The sequence below is a fragment of the Lissotriton vulgaris genome, unplaced genomic scaffold, assembly GCF_964263255.1.
Source record: "Lissotriton vulgaris unplaced genomic scaffold, aLisVul1.2 SCAFFOLD_1028, whole genome shotgun sequence".
Classification (NCBI taxonomy): Eukaryota; Metazoa; Chordata; class Amphibia; order Caudata; family Salamandridae; genus Lissotriton; species Lissotriton vulgaris.
This window is the reverse complement of record NW_028245109.1, coordinates 134,233-152,432: the sequence shown is the minus strand read 5'-3', so window position 1 is coordinate 152,432 and position 18,200 is coordinate 134,233. Positions and strand designations below refer to the sequence as shown.

The 18,200-nt window shown below is 43.9% G+C and overlaps 1 protein-coding gene across 1 annotated transcript in view; it reads right to left on the bottom strand.

The window, feature by feature from the left end:
* Nucleotides 1-1,072: 1,072 nt before the first annotated feature.
* Nucleotides 1,073-18,200, bottom strand: part of LOC147666535 (lysosome-associated membrane glycoprotein 1-like) — a 113,954-nt gene continuing 96,826 nt past the window's right edge. The window contains exon 5 of the mRNA XM_086949005.1: nt 1,073-2,189. Within this exon, the coding sequence (XP_086805131.1) occupies nt 2,050-2,189 (140 nt within the window). The 3' untranslated portion in view covers nt 1,073-2,049. The remainder of the gene's footprint in view (nt 2,190-18,200) is intronic.

Genomic DNA, 18,200 nt, shown 5'->3' with positions numbered 1-18,200 from the left:
CACAGCATACACTGTGTGGCAAAGAAAAAAAATAAAAAGAAATTAAGCCTTTGACGCAGCTGCCACCGTAATTTTATAAGTGGGAGTTTTTTTTCCTTTTAGTGACCATTCTTAGTTGGATTTATGGAAATGAAAAACCTGCAAAAATGTTTTTTTGCAGGGCAAAGTGATTAAAGTGAGCTGAAGGGGACTTGGGGAGAAAATGAAACCAGGTAGGTGGGGAGCTGAACGGAAGCAATGAGTGTTCCAAAGCAACACAGAAACGAGGGGAAAAGTGAGGAGGCGAATGCAAAAGAACCACAGAAGAGGGTGTCAGGGACTGGGCAAAAACAAAACTGGTGGGAAAGCGACTGACATGAAAGCAACACAGAAAAGGTGGGCTCAGGAATCAACACGAAGAGTGCAGGTGAGGGGAAAAAATGGCAACAAGCACATAGTCGAGTGCAACATGGAGGGGGTGGGCAACAGTCAGCAACAGAGGGCGTGAGAAGTAGGAGGTAGACTGCTCGAAAAACACATGGACCATCATGGAGTTCTTAACACAAAAGAAAAAAGTATTGTTTGAAAAGCAAGCAGATATCAGCCAATCAAAGTGACGGTAAAGAGGAAAATACTCCATGGGGGGGACAAACAGATACATGAGCTGGGGGACGAATAAGAAGTAGGCAAATGCGAGACATGGAAAGCCAACCACTGGTAAGCATTGGGCAGACTTCAGGTGCCTTTATGTTCTTGGTAAACCTCAATGCGCCTCACACTGAGCGCATGCACTGTTGCAGGCTTGATATAAAAACGTAGTTCCCTAAATGTGAGCGGTGGACTGATATAAATCATCCAACCAAAAGGATAGTAAAAAACCTATGCACCAGAGGAGGGATAAACATTAGAAGAGGATGAAAACCATTGAAGAAGCAAACCAATGAGTGACAAAGTCAACCAAATGGTAAGCATTGGGCTGGCGCAAAGCCCATGGTAAGGTTTTGGTATGGTCCCAAACAACGACAGACAAACTGCTTAAAGGTCTTTTTAGGATAAGAGACCTAAAAAGTGAAGCAACAAAACACGAAGAAAAAAAAAAAGAAGTCTTTATTAGCACTGTTAAGGCAATGCATACATCTGAACTCAGTATTAAAGTGCCCCGCATCCCGCGCACCCACCCAAAAAACTTCAAGGCAAAAGTAATTTAATTTGATCTCTACTGTACAGAATTTGAGAAATACAGTCCTTGAAGTTTGAACACAAATTGTAGTATGTAAATATATGTGCACATATGGAATATATATACATACATTTACACACATTACATATGTACATAAAACAAATCCACAGTTAAAGAACACTCTGTTTAAAGCTGGCGATGTGGAAAAAAATACAAAAAAAAATAGATCAGCATTAAACAAATCCAAGTGATCACAAAAAAAATCAATTATGGACTTCCAAAGTTAAGTAAAATTTCCTATAGGATTGCAGTATTGCATTAGTAACTTATAAGTACCAGGTAATCTCTGGTGCTTTTAGCTGAATTTAAAAAACAAGTCACACACCGAACAAAGATAATTTGCTGTTCGGAGTTTAATGCAATAATTTTCGGAGATTACTGTAATATAACATTAAAAAAGCCCATAGTTAGTGCAATTATCGGCAAAATTTAGTCAGACAACAGAATGCAAAATTAAAGTCCCCCGGCCCAGTTATGGAAATCAATATTACTTTTTGCAGAGGAATAACTATTGAAAGAAGTACTACACCAGCCATTAAAAAAGGGATTTATCCAACACCAAATTCAACTAATTGTTTTTAAAGCACTATTTAATATTAGCAGGGTTTCTGACTTTTCATGATACCCACTCAGTAAAAGAATTTATTCTATATTGGGAATTGTGGGCCTGTGCATAACCAACTATGTTTTGAGATGGTTTCACAAGAAGCAAAAAACCTGAAAAACACTGCTTCCTTAAAACACTCAAGCGGAATTCAACAGGCAAACGTTATTGGATTCTTGCTTTGAAGATGTTCAGTTGTGACTGAGGATCAGAGGCATTGGAATAATTAAATTGTTTGATATCCGGCATGGCTTCTCTTTCTGCCAATCAAATATGCAATTAGCACGATCAAAACGAGTCCTGCTAGAGCAGCGCCAACAATGATGGGTACCAACATGCTGTTTTCATCCAACTGGCATTCTTCCACTGCAGGTAAACAAAAAATGAAAACAATTACAACATTGGATGCTAAGAGAACAGAGTTGTAGACTCTTACATTGTTACAGCAGGAAATCTCCTAGATTATGCTCATACCTGAGAACTGTTAACTGCGGTTTGAAAAGCCTGTTCCAAAAACAAATGCCACTTTTTCCTTCTAGCCCCACCCCATCATCTCTAAACATCACATTGACAACTCACGCCTCCACAAATGAACACTGCCACCCCCTCCTAATAATAAATAAGATTTAAGATTACAGTATGCATCCGGGTAAGTGATCCTGAAGATCTGCATACTAGCAGCTACCTTCATCTTTGAACAATGGTGAGACTTCCATTCTCTCCACGTCCCTTGACCTTCCACTCACTTGACTTTGGTGGGCATTGCAGCATCTTGGAGATACACTGGGTTGGGAGGTACAGGTTTGAATACTGAATGTAAATCGACATTAGAAATCTGAAACAGTGACATGGTCAGAAACTGCACCCTTTACTCAGTTCAGTGGATTGAAGAGACAAAGTAAAATGACAACAGGTAAATGGCAGACCATTGCTACCAGAACAGCTGAGTCTGCATATTCTACATCAACTGTTCCACCAATGATCCTATTTACTCTCCAGCTTTAACCGGCCGTTCCAGTCATACACAATCGGATGAGGACTATCATTCAGCACTTTGCATTTAAGCCATCAATCAACGCTTGCCAAAATCACAGAGAATCACAAGTCCTTAAAAGGGCCATACGGTGAATGATGTCACAGCGCATCTCGAAACTCCAGCTGCCATCAAACAGGCAGCATTCTAGAATGCCTATTGCTGGTCATTGTCTGAGCTACAGGTCTGCGTAGAGAGAAGTGTTTTTGATCTATATTGGATGGCCCTTTAGCATCAGAGTGGGTCCTTCTAAGCTAATTGGGATCTTGATTGAGCTGGCTAAGGAAGTGTTGAAATGAAGGTCACATGCTCAAAAGTTACGAAGTAGAGCTCTTTAATAACAGCCCCTAAACAGTGCACAGCTCCGTAGCGGTCTCCTCACTAACTGTGCCAGAGTACATAACGCTTTACCAACTAGAATAACGGTAACAATCCTGGAAGTAAGGATATCACCATCATCAGAACCACAGTTACTTGCAAATAGTTAATTACGCAAAATATTTGACTTGTCAACCCCAACATCGGGTTCGGAGTGTGGATCTGTACTATCACACGGAGCAGATGTGTGGTGATCAGTCTGTGCAGAGAAACTGGGTTGGACATCTTCAACATAACCACTGTTTCTTGCCAGCAATTAGTCTTGCAAATAGGATGGCCTGTTAACATTACCAGGTTCATCGTAATCAACCCATAAGTCATCATTGGCATTTCTTGTGCAAGGCAGAATCATCTGTTTGCCATCAAAGCTACATTTTGCTAGTCTGTTCATGCGCCATACCTTTCCATCACCGAGTCGGACTGAACATTTGTAAACTTTACTTATACGAAAGGGTAATGAATATCTACTTTCCCCCTTCTTTACCGTCTTTTCAAAGCGAACTTTGACAAAATCGCCCACATTGAATGAGTGATTCTGGACCCCATGCCGATTGTCATACCATTCTTTGTAACATTGTTGATCACCTTTCAATATTATTTCTAACAGTTTCTGGTGACCATTCTATTCGTTTTGACGATTCCATCCAACCCAAGTCATTGCTGAGTTTTCTGCTTCTCATGAGGACAAAAGGGGATTCTTTAGTTATGAAGTTGGGTGTGATTCTGTAAGCCCAAATAAGCTTAAAGATTTCTTCTTCCCAGTTGAGATTACGATTTCTGGAAAGTTGTATGCTTCCTTTTAAAACCCTGTTAAAGCGTTCCACAAGGCCATTTCCTTCAGGATGATACAATGAAATTGTGTTGTGAGTTTTGCCATTTCTCTTGAGGAAGGACAAAAATGCATCAGAAGAGAACAGGTGCCCATTGTCCGTAACAATGCTTTTAGGTAAATCTTCACACATGAACAGTTTGTCCAGAAATGAAATGACACGCACTGTCAACACGGGGTACAATTTTAATTTCTGGCCATTTGGAAAAATGATCCATGACAACTAGAATGTACTTCAGTTCTCCATCATGGCCTTCAATCGGTCCTGCAATATCCAATCTTAATCTTTCCCATGGCATATTGGGTTATGCTAACAGATGTAAGGTGGGGGGAGGCATTTTGTAACCCCGCAGCCGAAAGAATTTTGATGAGGGGTTTCTGATCAGTATGCAAGTTTACGTTGTAACCCCGGACAAACTCTGAAGTAGTGGAGTGCCCAAGAGTAAGCGAGCATTTCGTGTTCAATTACTGAATATTTTTCTTCAGCTGGGGTTCGAGAACGAGATGCAAATGCTACCACCCATTAGCTGTTATTTCTTGGGTCTTTCTGTGAAAGGACAGCACCAAGTCCTTTAATCCTGGCGTCAGTAGTTACACTAATTTGAGCCAAGGGATCAAAACCATTAAGAAAGGGTGCATTACGGATTTCTTTTTTGATGTTGTCAAAAGCCAACTGGCATGGACCGGACCAAGATAATTTCATTTTGTTCTTAAGAAGTGGTCTAATATGGTAAGTTTTTTCAGAAAAATCTTGGATTCATTTTGAATAAAATTCGGTTAGTCCAAGGAATGCTCTAACATCATCTTTGCTGGTGGAGCTAGGTGCTTGAAGAATAGCTTCCACTAGACATTTTTTGGGGTTTGATACCTTCATGACTTGTACAATGACCCACATAATTGACATAGGATTGAGAAAATTTACATCTAGTTCAATAGTTAAACCATTTTAGAATCTCACAAACATGTTTTAAAAGAGCATCATGCTCCATTTGGTTACTGCCCATAACCAAGATATGGTCTTGGAAAAACTTAATGCAGACAGCATCCTCAAAGATTATTGACATTACTCTTTGAAAGAGTGCTGCAGCTGAAACCAAACAAAACCAAACGGTACCAGAGTGAATCAATAACAACCAAATGGAGTGATAAAAATAGTGAATTTCCTTGAATCAATATGTAAAGGAATCTGGTGATAAGCTGATTTTAAATTAAAAATCGAAAACACTTTCATGTGTTTGGTCGCAGTGAATAGTTCATTAATACGTGGAAGTGGGAATTTGTCCACAAGAATGTTTTTGTTGAGATCCCTCAGGTCAATGCAGAGTCAGATCTTACCATTAGGGAGTTTGACAACCACGAAGGGAGAAATCCACTCTGCAGATTCCACTTTCACCTATGGTGACCAAATTATTAAGTTCAGTTTGTACCTCATCTCTGATGGAGAACGGTAGGTGTCTTACCTTGTGAATGCATGGAGAAGAGTTGTCTTTTAATTCAATTTTATGTTCAAAACAACTGAGTAATCCCACCCTCGTCACCATTTCTTGAAATGAAGGTCACACGCTTACAAGCTACGAAGTAGAACTCTTTAATAACAGCCCCTACACAGTGCACAGCTCCGTAGCGCTCTCCTCACTGACTGTGCCCAAGTACATAACGGTTTACCAATTAGAATAACGGTAAAAACAGTCAGTAGAATGTTGAGGGGCCAATAGATAAGGACTTGGTCTTGTGCCATAGTGGCAGTCAGTCACGTCATTCACTGTCGCGTGCCAAAGCCTTGGCACGTGGCAGTGATACAGTTACAACAGGAAGGTGATTGGTCCAACAGCACATCCAGGTGAAGCAATAATTTGTACATTTTAGGACTACTCAATCAAATGAGTGGAATACCGAGAGGTAACCATACAGATCACAACGCAAGCTGATTTTCTCAAAGCACTAGAAGCTTAATATGTGGATTAGGTTCTCATGAAAGACAGCAACAAACAAAACACACTTGAGCAGGCAGACTGAAGTCCTACATATTGTTACAAACATCACTCTGCACAACATCTTCACAGAAAAACTTTCAATAGTACGCTATATTTTAAAGCTGAACATCCATGATTGGCAATGGCAAACAAAAGTGCTTTTACATACAATAAGGCAAACTGAAGCTTTTGTTTTCAGCTATATTAATTCGGTCAGAGATTGTTAAAAAGACAAACAAGCAAAAAATGTCTCCTACCAAAGGGTCTAACTTCAGACTCAAAGTGGCCAATAACCAAGTATGACTGATCAGTAATGTTCGAAGTATTTGCCAGAAGTTATGTTGTACACACCGAACTATCACTGGCACGGAAGGCTGACTAATCAGAATGAGAGGAGATCTGTTCTCAGAATGATCCAGAATTTGAAATCCTCGAGAGTACGTGGCAATGGTAGCTTATTCCGGAGCACCTATGCAGACAAAACGCACCTCCCACACATGCTCATACTGTAAAAAATTAGGATCTTATTTACAGCAGCGAAGGAGAATTCAAGCAGATATATAGGTCAGTATGGGAGGATCAACTCTGAACAGAGATGGAGAACCCAGCCTCCTTGAGAGTATCTTGAAGCCCCCTTAGTCATAGCACAGAGACGCAAGAGGTGAAGTAATGTGTGTTTCATGACAATCGTAACAGTCAAGTAGCTGTATTTAACTGATTAAGGCATTGCATCAGATAATGCTGCAGGAAGGTGAATACATACAATGCATACGCAACGCTGCAGATCAGCAAGCAGTTAATAATCAACAGTACGAAAACTTGAAAAAATCAAAAGTATTTGGTGGTGAATGATGAAATCCAATGCTCGTCTGTAATCCCAAATGATTCTGTGGCTATTATGGAGGACAGAACAATTCAATCACAAGTCCACTGGCTAAAAACACGTGCGACTCCAAGCCACAAGATGGCAAAATGATGCAGTCACAGTTTGAAAGGCCAGCAGTCGAGTTCCATAATCGTCATACGAGTCATAACAGACTTATAAAAATCATTTTGAGGGCCTGCTTAATGACTGCAGTCAGTAGGGGGGGTCACTAGTGCAGTCATTCTCTATATTCCGTTAAACTAGTGGAGCTCCTACACTAACCAGCCTATTTGGTGCTGTGCTCTTTACTGACTTAATTGTCCTCTGGCAAATTAAAGAAATCTTGGGAGACCATGGCCAGTAGGTATGGAGAACTGCACAAACATACAGGCCCGAATTTAAAGATGAGTGTGATTAAGACTGCGTTTGATATTTAACTTCATAGAGCAGCCATGTGAAATTTAAGAGCAACCCTTGAAATAATGGTCACTGATCTCACAAACTGGCTCCTGTAATGGCAATCCCAAAGAACTGGATAAGGCTGCAAAGCTAATTGGGTGTATATATGCCAACAAAAAAAACCCATCCAAACCGGTTTTGCAATATACAGACTTTATTGGTAAATGACCCCAAAACCTAGTTGTCTATCCTCTATAGATGCACACATGTAAAAGACCTGCCACAGAGGCTTCTTAATAGGTATCCGGATCCTCTTGGAAACTGAATCCAGAATGCAGATTATGGGTCTCCAGGAGGCCATACAATCAGAACTAGTATATGTTTTTTTTAGTCGTTGTTGATGTGTGCGGACATCAACAAGGACTCAAAAAACACTACTGGATAAGTGTCAGGAACCAGGCTTGTAGGCACAGCGCATCCTTAATATTGGCAGGATTCTTATATTGACAGAAGCAGGTGAGTGACTACACTTTTCCTCACTGAGGTATGTCTGGCATCTCTAGGAGATGCGAACCCTGTTATTTTTAAGGTCTACTTTCACAGCCTTGAAACTGTAGGAACAAGTAATTCCGACCCCAACCACTAACTGACAGAAGTATGGAGAGTCCAACATCTGAAGTACAACATATGCAGCAAAGCTTGGAATTAGACAAATAGGAACATTCTTTAGTCTCCACCACTACATCCTTCCCAAAGACCAACACAAACTGTATGTTGTACAAAGCAACTTCTGTGTAACAACTGGGTCATAACATACAGTTTAAGGCATTACTCAGTTCAAGGTTAACAATTAGATCTATTCTCTTGCTTACTTTAACTAGTTTGATTAAAGGAGAATATAAAATCATAAGAAGGGTAATCCGGACTGTTGTGACTTTAGTGTTGCCATGCTATGCCCTTAGTTACAAGCCTACAAGGTAGAGTCAACTTGAAACTATTGCCCTCATGGAATGCGCAACATTAGGAATCTCTCGCAGTATGGTGAATTTACTGTACAAGGAATAACAATAAGGAGCAGGTAATCCAAGGTAAAGTTGTGGTGGTTGTACAAAAGGCGAGCCTTCAACTGTGGGATTATTTCACAATAGGCTCCACAAAATGAAATATCCATGGATCGAGAGTGGAGGGGGAAAAACATCTTACATAAGATGAACAGTAGAGGAAATTTAGGAAGTTTTGAGAACAGAGGGTCAAGTAAAGATTTAATATTTTTCCTGAACTGGATGTAGCCCAACATTGTTATTCCCCTTTGATTGCTTCCCAAACAGGTCCCTCGCCTTGTTATTCAAGACACTGACGAATGATAAACTGAGGTACCTTCTATGGGTTCTGGGGTTAAGGACTGTGGAGAGAGGCACGAGGGAGAGAGCGCAAACAAGAGCGCATTAGAGAGAGAACCGTAAAAGTCATTCAACAAACTACCAGTAACAAACTGAAACAGGAATATAGAACTGTCAACAATAATAAAGAAAAAATATACTACCCCCAAATGCAAAGTATTAACCCCTTCCATGCTGGTGACGAACCCCAGCCGTCATGCACTACGGTGCTCGTGTGCTGATGACGGCTGGGGTTCGTCATGGCCCGCCCGTGTTCGTCCGGCGGCCGCACACGGGAAAAATCGCGGCCGCACGGAAGGGGTTAACCCTGGTCCTTCAGTGGTATGTATACAAAACCCCAAACTTTAACTTATCACAGAGTCTGTATACCATTTTCTCATCGGTGGCAACCATTTTTTTCAAGGCTTCATTACGCAAAGGTTAGAGAGACAGGGGACTTTGTCGCAGGGAATCGAATATGCTACTTACCAGTATGCATCTGTTCTTGGCATGTAGGGCTGCTGACATTCATATCTGTGCATAGATCGCCGCCTAGTGTTGGGTCCGGATGATTGCACATTGTTGTCCTGGAAGAGTCTTCGAAGTATCACAAGATAGGTGGCTCCTCCCCTGGACTACAGTGCACATGGGCATACTCTCCATTCCCAGATTGGTTTTGCCATTGTGGCAGAGATGGAGTAGATACAGTAAGTGATGACCATGCTAAGAGTAATTCTGAATGCTGCAGCCGCTACAGGCGCCGGGGAGGAGGGCGGGCGATAAAAATGTCAGCAGCCCTACATGCCAAGAACAGATGCATACTGGTAAGTAGCATATTCGGTTCGAGGCATGTGGGCTGCTGAATTCATATCTGTGCATAGAATATATAGCAGTCCCTCTATTAGCGGCAGCTGCCTGTGCCAGCTGCAGCAGTCTGAAAAAGTGTTTTTAGCAGCTGCCTGCTGTTTGGAGTGCACATCTACGCAGTAGTGTTTGGTAAATGTGTGTATGGTAGACCATGTGGCTGCTCTACAGATTTCCTCTAAAGGAATGTTTCCCAGGAAAGCCATGGATGCCCCTAACTTTCGTGTTGAGTGGGCTCTTGGGGGAATTGTTAATGTGCGCTTAGCCTTTTGATAGCAAATCTGTATGCACTTAACGATCCATCTGGCTATACCTGCTTTTGAAATGGGGTTGCCTTTGTGTTGTAGTGAAAAGGCAACAAACAGTTGTTTTGTCTTCCTGAAATCTTTTGTCCTATCTATGTAGTACATGAGAGCTCTTGACATCTAGTGTGTGGAGCATTCTCTCTGCCACTGAATCTGGAAGAACACTGGCAGGTCTATAGTTTGATTCATATGGAACTGTGAAACCACCTTAGGCAGAAACTTAGGGTTAGTGCGTAGTACCACCCTGTTGGAGTGAATCTGTATGAATGGCTCTTGGATAGTTAGTGCTTGAAGTTCACTAACTCGTCGTAGCGATGTGATTGCTATTAGGAAAGCCACTTTCCACGTTAAGAATTGTATCTTGCATGAGTGTAGAGGCTCAAAAGGTGGACTCAGTCTGGTAAGGACCACATTCAGGTTCCATACAGGTGCTGGTGGGTGTCTGGGAGGAATAACTTGTTTGAGTCCTTCCAGAAAAGCTTTGATGGCAGGCACTCTGAAAAGTGAGAGATGCTGCCTGTTTTGGAGATAAGCTGCTATTGAGGATAAATGTATAGGTATGGAAGCGTAGGCCAGATTGCATCTGTATAGATGTAATAGATAACAGATGCTGTTGTGAATAGATGCATCTAGCGGATTAATGTCGTTATTGGTACAATAAATGACAAATCACTTCCATTTCGCCGCATAACATGCTCTAGTTGTGGGCCTCCTTTATGATATCCATACAGTCAGGAGGCAGGTTGAGGTAGCCAAATTCTAAGACCTCAGAAGCCAGATCGCCAGGTTGAGCTGTTGCGGATCTGGATGCTGAATGTCGCCATGGTTCTGCGTCAAAAGTCTGGGTGTGAGTTGTAGCCTTTGATGAGGTACCACGGAAAGTTCTAGAAACGTGGTGTACCATGGTTGGCGTGCCCACGTTGGAGCAACCAGGATGAGAGTCATCGAGTGTTGCCTCAGTTTGCGTGCCACTAGCGGTAATAGTGGTGCTGGGGGAAAAGCGTACGCAAATATGCCAGACCAGTTCATCCATATCGCATTTCCCTGCGACTGTGGGAACCTGGCGGCAAAGCTTTGGCATTTTGCGTTTTCCCTTGTGGCGAATAGGTCCATCTCTGGATGACCCCACTGCTGGAAGTACGGTTGGAGTACTGATGGATGTATCTCCCACTCGTGCATCTGGTGGCTGTGCCTGCTGAGCAGGTCAGCCATCTGATTGTCCTTGCCTGGGAGGTGTTTTGCCATGAGGAAGATGTTTCTCTGAATGGCCCACTTCCACATGCTCTGAGCCAGATGAGACAACTGTGGAGAGTGTGTACCTCCCTGCTTCTGTATGTAGTACATGGCAGTCATGTCTGTCCGGATGAACACTACTTTGTAGCACAAATGTACTTTGAATGCTTTTATTGCCATGAAGATTGCCATCATTTACAGAAGGTTGATGTGCATCTTTTTCTGCTGTGTTGTCCATAGTCCCTGCACTGTGTAGTGGAGTACATGAGCTCCCCATCCCTGGAGAGATGCGTCCGTCGTGAGTATTATCTGTGGTACAGGCTCTTGGAACGGTCGGCCCCTGCAAAGGTTTGGTGGGTTCCACCAATGCAGAGAACTGTATGCGCGACCGGTCACCAACACAAGGTGTTTTAATTGTCAGTGAGCCTGATTCCACGGACGTGCTAAGCACTCCTGAAGCGGACGCATGTGTAGTCTCGCGTGCGGAACTATGAAGATGCAGGAGGCCATCATGCCTATCAACTGCACAAACACTCGTGCTGGAAGAGAGTGTTGTGGTTTGAATTTCTGTATCAGCAATTGCATACTGTTGAGCCTCACTGAATTTGGCTGTGCTTTGGCTGCCAGAGTGTCTATTGTCGCGCCCAAGTACTGCCGTACCTGGGCGGGCTGAAGGTGGGACTTTGGATAATTCAGTGAAAACCCCAGACTGTGAATGGTGTGGGACATGTGGGTGGCACATTGCTGGGCCGACTGCTTGGATAAGCCAGTCGTCCAGATAAGGGTAGACGTGAACGTTCTGTCTCCGTAGGTGTGCAGCCACTGTCGCTAGGCACTTGGTAAACACCCTGGGTGCTGTTGTTACTCGGAAAGGGAGGACTTTGAACTGATAATGCTGATCCTGAATGGTAAATCGGAGATATTTTCTGTGCAACTGGTGTACCGGTATATGGAAATATGCATCTTTTAGATCTAGTGTTGCGAGGAAATCTCCCTGACTGAGTAACGGTAGAACCTGCTGTAATGTGAGCATGTGAAAATGTTCTGACAAGATGTATTAGTTTAGGGGCCTGAGGTCCAGTATGGGTCTGAGGGACCCGTCCTTTTTTGGGATCAAGAAGTACAGCGAGTACACCCCTGTCCCTCTACAGGCACGAGCTCTATGACTCCTTTTTGCAGCATGCGGACTACCTCTTGCTGCAATAACTGTATATGCTCTGAGGACATAGGACGGTGTCTTGGGGGTATGTTGGGTGGAGTGGATGTTAACTCCAGACAATAACCGTACTGGATAAGCTGCCTCACCCACCTGTCTGTGGTGATGGATTTCCAGACCGGCAGGAACTGTTGTAGTCTCCCCCGGACCGGTGTTATATGGTCGGGGGGTAGTGACAAGACGTCACTGTTGGTTAGTGGCGGAGGATCAGGAGTGGTTGTTTCCACGAGCTCTGCCCTTGGTGCTGTTTCCACGATAGCCACCCCGATTGTTCTTGTTGTAAGTAGTCTGCGTGCCTCCTTTACTGTATTGTGTCTGCTGGGACACCTGGCCTCTGGAAGCTCCTCTATTGTTGGCGCGACGAAAAGAACCACCCCTAAACTGCTGCGACTGTAGAGTCCCCATAGACTTTTCAGTCTGTGTCCTTTTTAATTTTTTCTAAGGTGGTGTCCACTTCTGGGCCAAATAAGTAATCAGGGTTCACTGGCTGATTGAGTATGGTGGTTTGTATCTCAGGCTTGAAGCCGGAGATTCTCAGCCAGGCGTGTCTTCGTAACATAACGCTTGTATTAATCGCCCTGGCTGCAGTGTCTGCTGCGTCCAGCGCACACTTAATAGATGCGTTGGATATAAGTTTCCCTTCTTGTATAAGCATTTCTGCTGCCTCCTTGTACTCATCTGGTAAGTGTTGTAACAGGGTCTCAAGTGTATCATAATGAGCCCGTCGTATCTGGCTAAGAGTGCCTGTGTGTTGGAGATTCGCCAGACATTGGCCGCTTGAGCTGCCACCCTTTTCCCCGAGGCTTCTAGCACTTTAGATTCCTTGTCAGGGGGAGGAGCATCACCCGTGGTCTGCGAGTTCGCTCTCTTATGAGCATTTGAAACAACTAGAGTCCAATGGCAACTGTCCCCCGATATATGTAGGGTCCACAGGTGCTGGTTTGTATTTTTTTTCAATCCTGGGGTTTACCACTCTTGCCCTTGTGGTCTCCTTAAAGATGTCTCCAGCGTGTTTCAGGACACCTTTTCGCATGGGTAGAGTCTGGACAGTTCTCTCTGAGGTTGAGAAGGTGTCAAATAAAAAAATCCTCTTCAATAGGGTCAGCATGGAGTTGGACATCGTGATTTTTTGCTGCCCTCTCAATAAGTGCGTTAAACGCAGCCGTGTCTTCTGTAGGTGAGGTTTTAACAGCATAGGTATGACTGTCAGGGGCATTTTGTGGCTCCCCTGTCTCAACAGTGTCTGCCCAGGGTTCAGTGTGTGGTCTTCTGGATCAGTGTCTACAGGATAATTGTAATCCTCATTGTCATTATCCCCTACATCCACATCTGAATGTGTGGGTGAAAAAGGAGCAGGTTCTTGTCCATATTGTTGTAGAGGTTCAAAAAGAAGAGGATGTTGCAGAATCCCTTTTTTTCTTTAATGGAATTTTATACGACTCCATAGGCTTTTCTGGGACGATCTTTCGCTTGTAAATGGAAAGTCTACCTGTCTCCGCGTCGATGAATTGCCTCAACTGATCTTCCTGCAGAGGCTGTCAATGCTTTGTGGCTTCTTCAGTGGTTGTAGGCTTTTGCCCCATGGACACCTTCTTGGCCGCTTCAATGCCCGTCTTTGGGGCGAACGCCTTGGGTGTCACTGGCGGCGGCAGTATAAACTTAATCGGTGTCGACGCCTTCGGAGTCTTGCTGACTGTCTTTGGGGGTGGAGGGGCCTTCGGTCTGACAGCTATAGCTTTCTTCTTAATGCGCTGCAGCGAGTCAGACACCTGCTTTGAAAAATAGGTGGATGGTTGCGTCGATCCGACGGGGTCCTTAGAGCCAGTGTTTGTTTTGGGCTCGAGGTCTTTGCTTACCTTTGCTTTGTCGAGTCGACGCTTAGGATCGATAACGTTCTGTGTTTAGAGTCCCTTGTTTGGGTCAACGGTCTTCGGCGCCGACTTCTTCGGGTCGATGTCCTTGACCTTTTTCTTCGGTGCCCCGGCCTTTGGCTCGACACCCTTTAGCGACCTCTCCGGGTCGATAGCACTCTTGTTTAGTCGGAGCCGATGGTTCAGAAGCCTTCGATCAGATCAAAGTAAGTTGTACTTTCGGTTTCGATTCCGATGCTTTCGGTTTTGTGGTTACTGATGTTTTTTGTTTCGATCAACCAATGGCTCTTTTGAATTGTCCGTAGCCGGGTCTGGAAGCGAGGCTGTAGAACTATGCGCTTGATCTTGGGTAAGGCCTTGTGGCGATCCCTCGACCTGAGCCTTATTGAGTGTTTGTCTCGGCCCCCATACCAACGGTTGGGCCTAGCTCCTCGCTCGAGCTATCTTCTACAGCCCCAAAGGCCTCATAGTCTTCTCCTACCTCGTCGATGATGTCTTTATCTTCGACCATCTCCTCATCCTCTGCGTCATAACTGGAGTCCAGCTCTGATGCAGGATCTGACTGGTTCTTTTGAACCTCCTGCTCGACCCCCTCATCGAAGATGTTCACCGGGTCAGGCGCTGTCTGCTGGGCTTCCTTCCGCGCCGCGCGAAGGCGAAGTGTTTTCTTGGATCGGAACCGAGAACAAGCCATACAGCTGGCTTCATCGTGATCCGGAGACAGGCACTTGTTGCACACCGGGTGGACATCAATGTGAGGATACTTGGAGTAGCAAACGGGACATCTCTTGAATGGGCTCCGTTCCATCGATCGTCGATAAGGCTCTGGCGTCGACCGGGCCTTTAGTGCTGAATAGCCACACGGCTCTTTTTGACGTCCGGCTCGAGAATTGTGCTGGAACGAGTACTCGGCACCGATCGCAAAGACAATACCGACGATACCTAAAGGCCTTTTGGCCAAATATAAAGTTTTCTATTGATTCCGAACTTGAGTTAACAAATATACATCCGAACCCAATGGCGGAAAAAAACAAATCTGGGAAAGGAGAGGATGCCCATGCGCACTGTAGTCCAGGGAAGGAGCCACCTATCTCGTGATACTTCGAAGACTCTTCCAGGACAACAATGTGCAATCATCCGGACCCAACACTAGGCGGCGATCTATGCACAGATATGAATTCAGCAGCCCACATGCCTCGAACACATTTTTACAGCTTTTCTTTATGTGCATAACCATCGTCCCTTCTGGTTGTTGAGAGCTTGTATTTCAGACATGTTGTGTAGCAATGAAAAGAAAGCACCACAAGTTATTTTCCGCTCACTTTATTCTTCTAAAACGGTCAGTATAGGTCAAAAGAATATGAACAATGTTAAATACTTATTGTTGGCACATCCAGCAAAGAGTTCAGCGAAATGCCAGCTTTGTGGAGCAGTGGCAAAGTACATGGAGCGGGCCCCCCATTCTCCACGCCAGTGAAGAGCTCTCAGGCCTGCGACCTGCCATACTGCAGGGGCTCACCCCAGCCATAATAAAAGGATTCCGGTTCCTCCATTCGTCACAACCGCCCTTTTATCTGGCGATTTACATACATCAGTAAATACTGCTGCTGTACCCTCCAGCAAAGTTACATAACACTGCCTACAGCTGGCTCACCAAACACATCCTCCTACTTCATGACCCACCTCCAAGTGAAGCCCGCTCAGTTAACCACCTCCAAACACAGACCACTGCCTTCGTGCCTGCTACTGACGCATCCATTACGCTCTAATCTCACCCCTACGAAACCTGCAGTTCTGTTTTTTCGCCAGCCTTTAAAACCACCTATCGGATGTCAATGTGAACGCGTAAACGCTGCCCACTGCTCACCTGTCCACCACCAATAAAAAGACTGATGGCCGGTCCCCATCTAACCACTGCCTACCAGTAAACACAGAGCCTTTCAGCTGCTGCCCTCCACCATGCCACTGTGGTAGTTTAAAACATGTTAAACAATCTCTTCAACTGACTACCCCAAAACAGTTCTTCCTGCTAGCCTCTATGGCATCAAAGCAGTTTCTGCTACTTTTCATCCCCTGCATGATGCACACAGGGTCAGATTTTTGTTTGCTCACGCCAACATTAATTTACACTATGTACCCCACTAAAGCATAACTCCTGTCAAAGGCAAACCTGATCCCATATGTAGCACCAGTCAGCAAGTACCCCAAGGACAAACACCAGGGAGAATGCGAGATTCATGTAATTAAACCTACAGTGACAATGTAGTATTTCCCCACCCACTGCCAGCCCAGCGAACTCTGCAACTGCACAGTGGCCATGAATACTGCAACTTCTAAAGCGCATTTCTACTTCTTCATTGGCAGCTCCTGATACAAATACCTAGGACTTCTGGGCGGCATCTACCACAGCATTCTTTGTCTCCCTAAGAATAACCAAATGCTGTCTGAATGCTTCTCTTCCCCCTTCCTTACTAATAACTAATGGAGGATAACGAAAAAAGTATATCGTATTTTCTTTACAAATAGTGTATTAAGCCCTTGCTTCCCCGGTCCTCACCTGATCCACACATCAATATTCTGCTATTGCACCATTCTGTCAACCCTATTATTATCTGGAGATGTTTTTTATCCCTTCCATGAACTAGGAAAAGCAATACCTTGCACAAAAACAAGTCCCTTCAAAACCTTTGTTACTTATACAGGCTGGCAAAGCACTTACTTGTTTTACTAACTGTCGTAAATAGACCATCATCAACTTTATACCCCATGACATAAAAGCCTTAGCGTGCACAGCTTGTTCAAATCCATGCCACCTAATTCTACCGCACACACCACATTTGAACATCTCAATTCCATGCCACAGAATTAAAATAATTTAACCCTACAACATTGCATATCACAATTACAATCCTAAAAATTAATAAACACTTTTCCACATCACCCCATACCACATAATTCCACATCATATAATAACATTCCACACAAGTTAATACCACTCCAAATCACAATTCCACTCCACACAGCACAATTCAACCTCCCATAATTCCACTTCAACCTATATAATTATACTTCACACACCATTTACACTCCGCTCCAAAACACACAATTACTCTCCACAAAATACAACTTTGCAACATGCTGCATAATTCCACTCTGCACAATTCTACACCACACCATGCCACATAATTCCACAATTCATCACACAACATAATTACACTCCACAATTTTACCACTCAGCACCACTTAATTAACCTACACATAATAATGCTCGACTCCATATTGCATAAATACACTCTAGATAAATCCAGTCTATGCCACATAGCAACATTCCACATAATTACACTTCATACCACTCAACATAATTTTCATGCAATAGTGCACTTCCACGCCACACAATTCAACTCTGCACATTTCCATTCCACCCCATATAATTCAACAAACTACATAATTCAAACCAACACGATTACACAACACACCACATACATCCAATCTACACCACAACATTCCACATCATGCTACAATATTAAACAGCACACCACATAAGTAAACTCCACTACATCCCACTCCAAAACACAAAGGAAAATGCTACTTACCAGTATGCATCTGTTCTTGGCATGTAGAGCAGCAGTCGTACACGTTTGCAATAGATCGCCACCTGGTGTTGGGCTCGGATGATTGCAGGTTGTCGTCTTCTTGGAAAAAGTCTTTGTAGTCACGAGATAGGAGACTCCTCCCTTGGACAATACTGCGCATGGCCATCGACTCCATCCTCAGATTGTTTTTCGCCATGATGGGAAATGATTGAGTTAGTAGAAGTAAAGAGAAAGGAAGTCCATGCTTGTGCATCTAAGTAAGATGAGTGCTGGAACGGATACAAGTCCCGGGGAGGTGGGAGGGCGTGTACGACTGCAGCTCTACATGCCAAGAACAGATGCATACTGGTAAGTAACATTTTCCGTTCGAGGCATATGAACTGCAGATCGTACACTTTTGCAACGATTGTGCCGCAGTGTCCCCCCTAGCGGTGGTCGC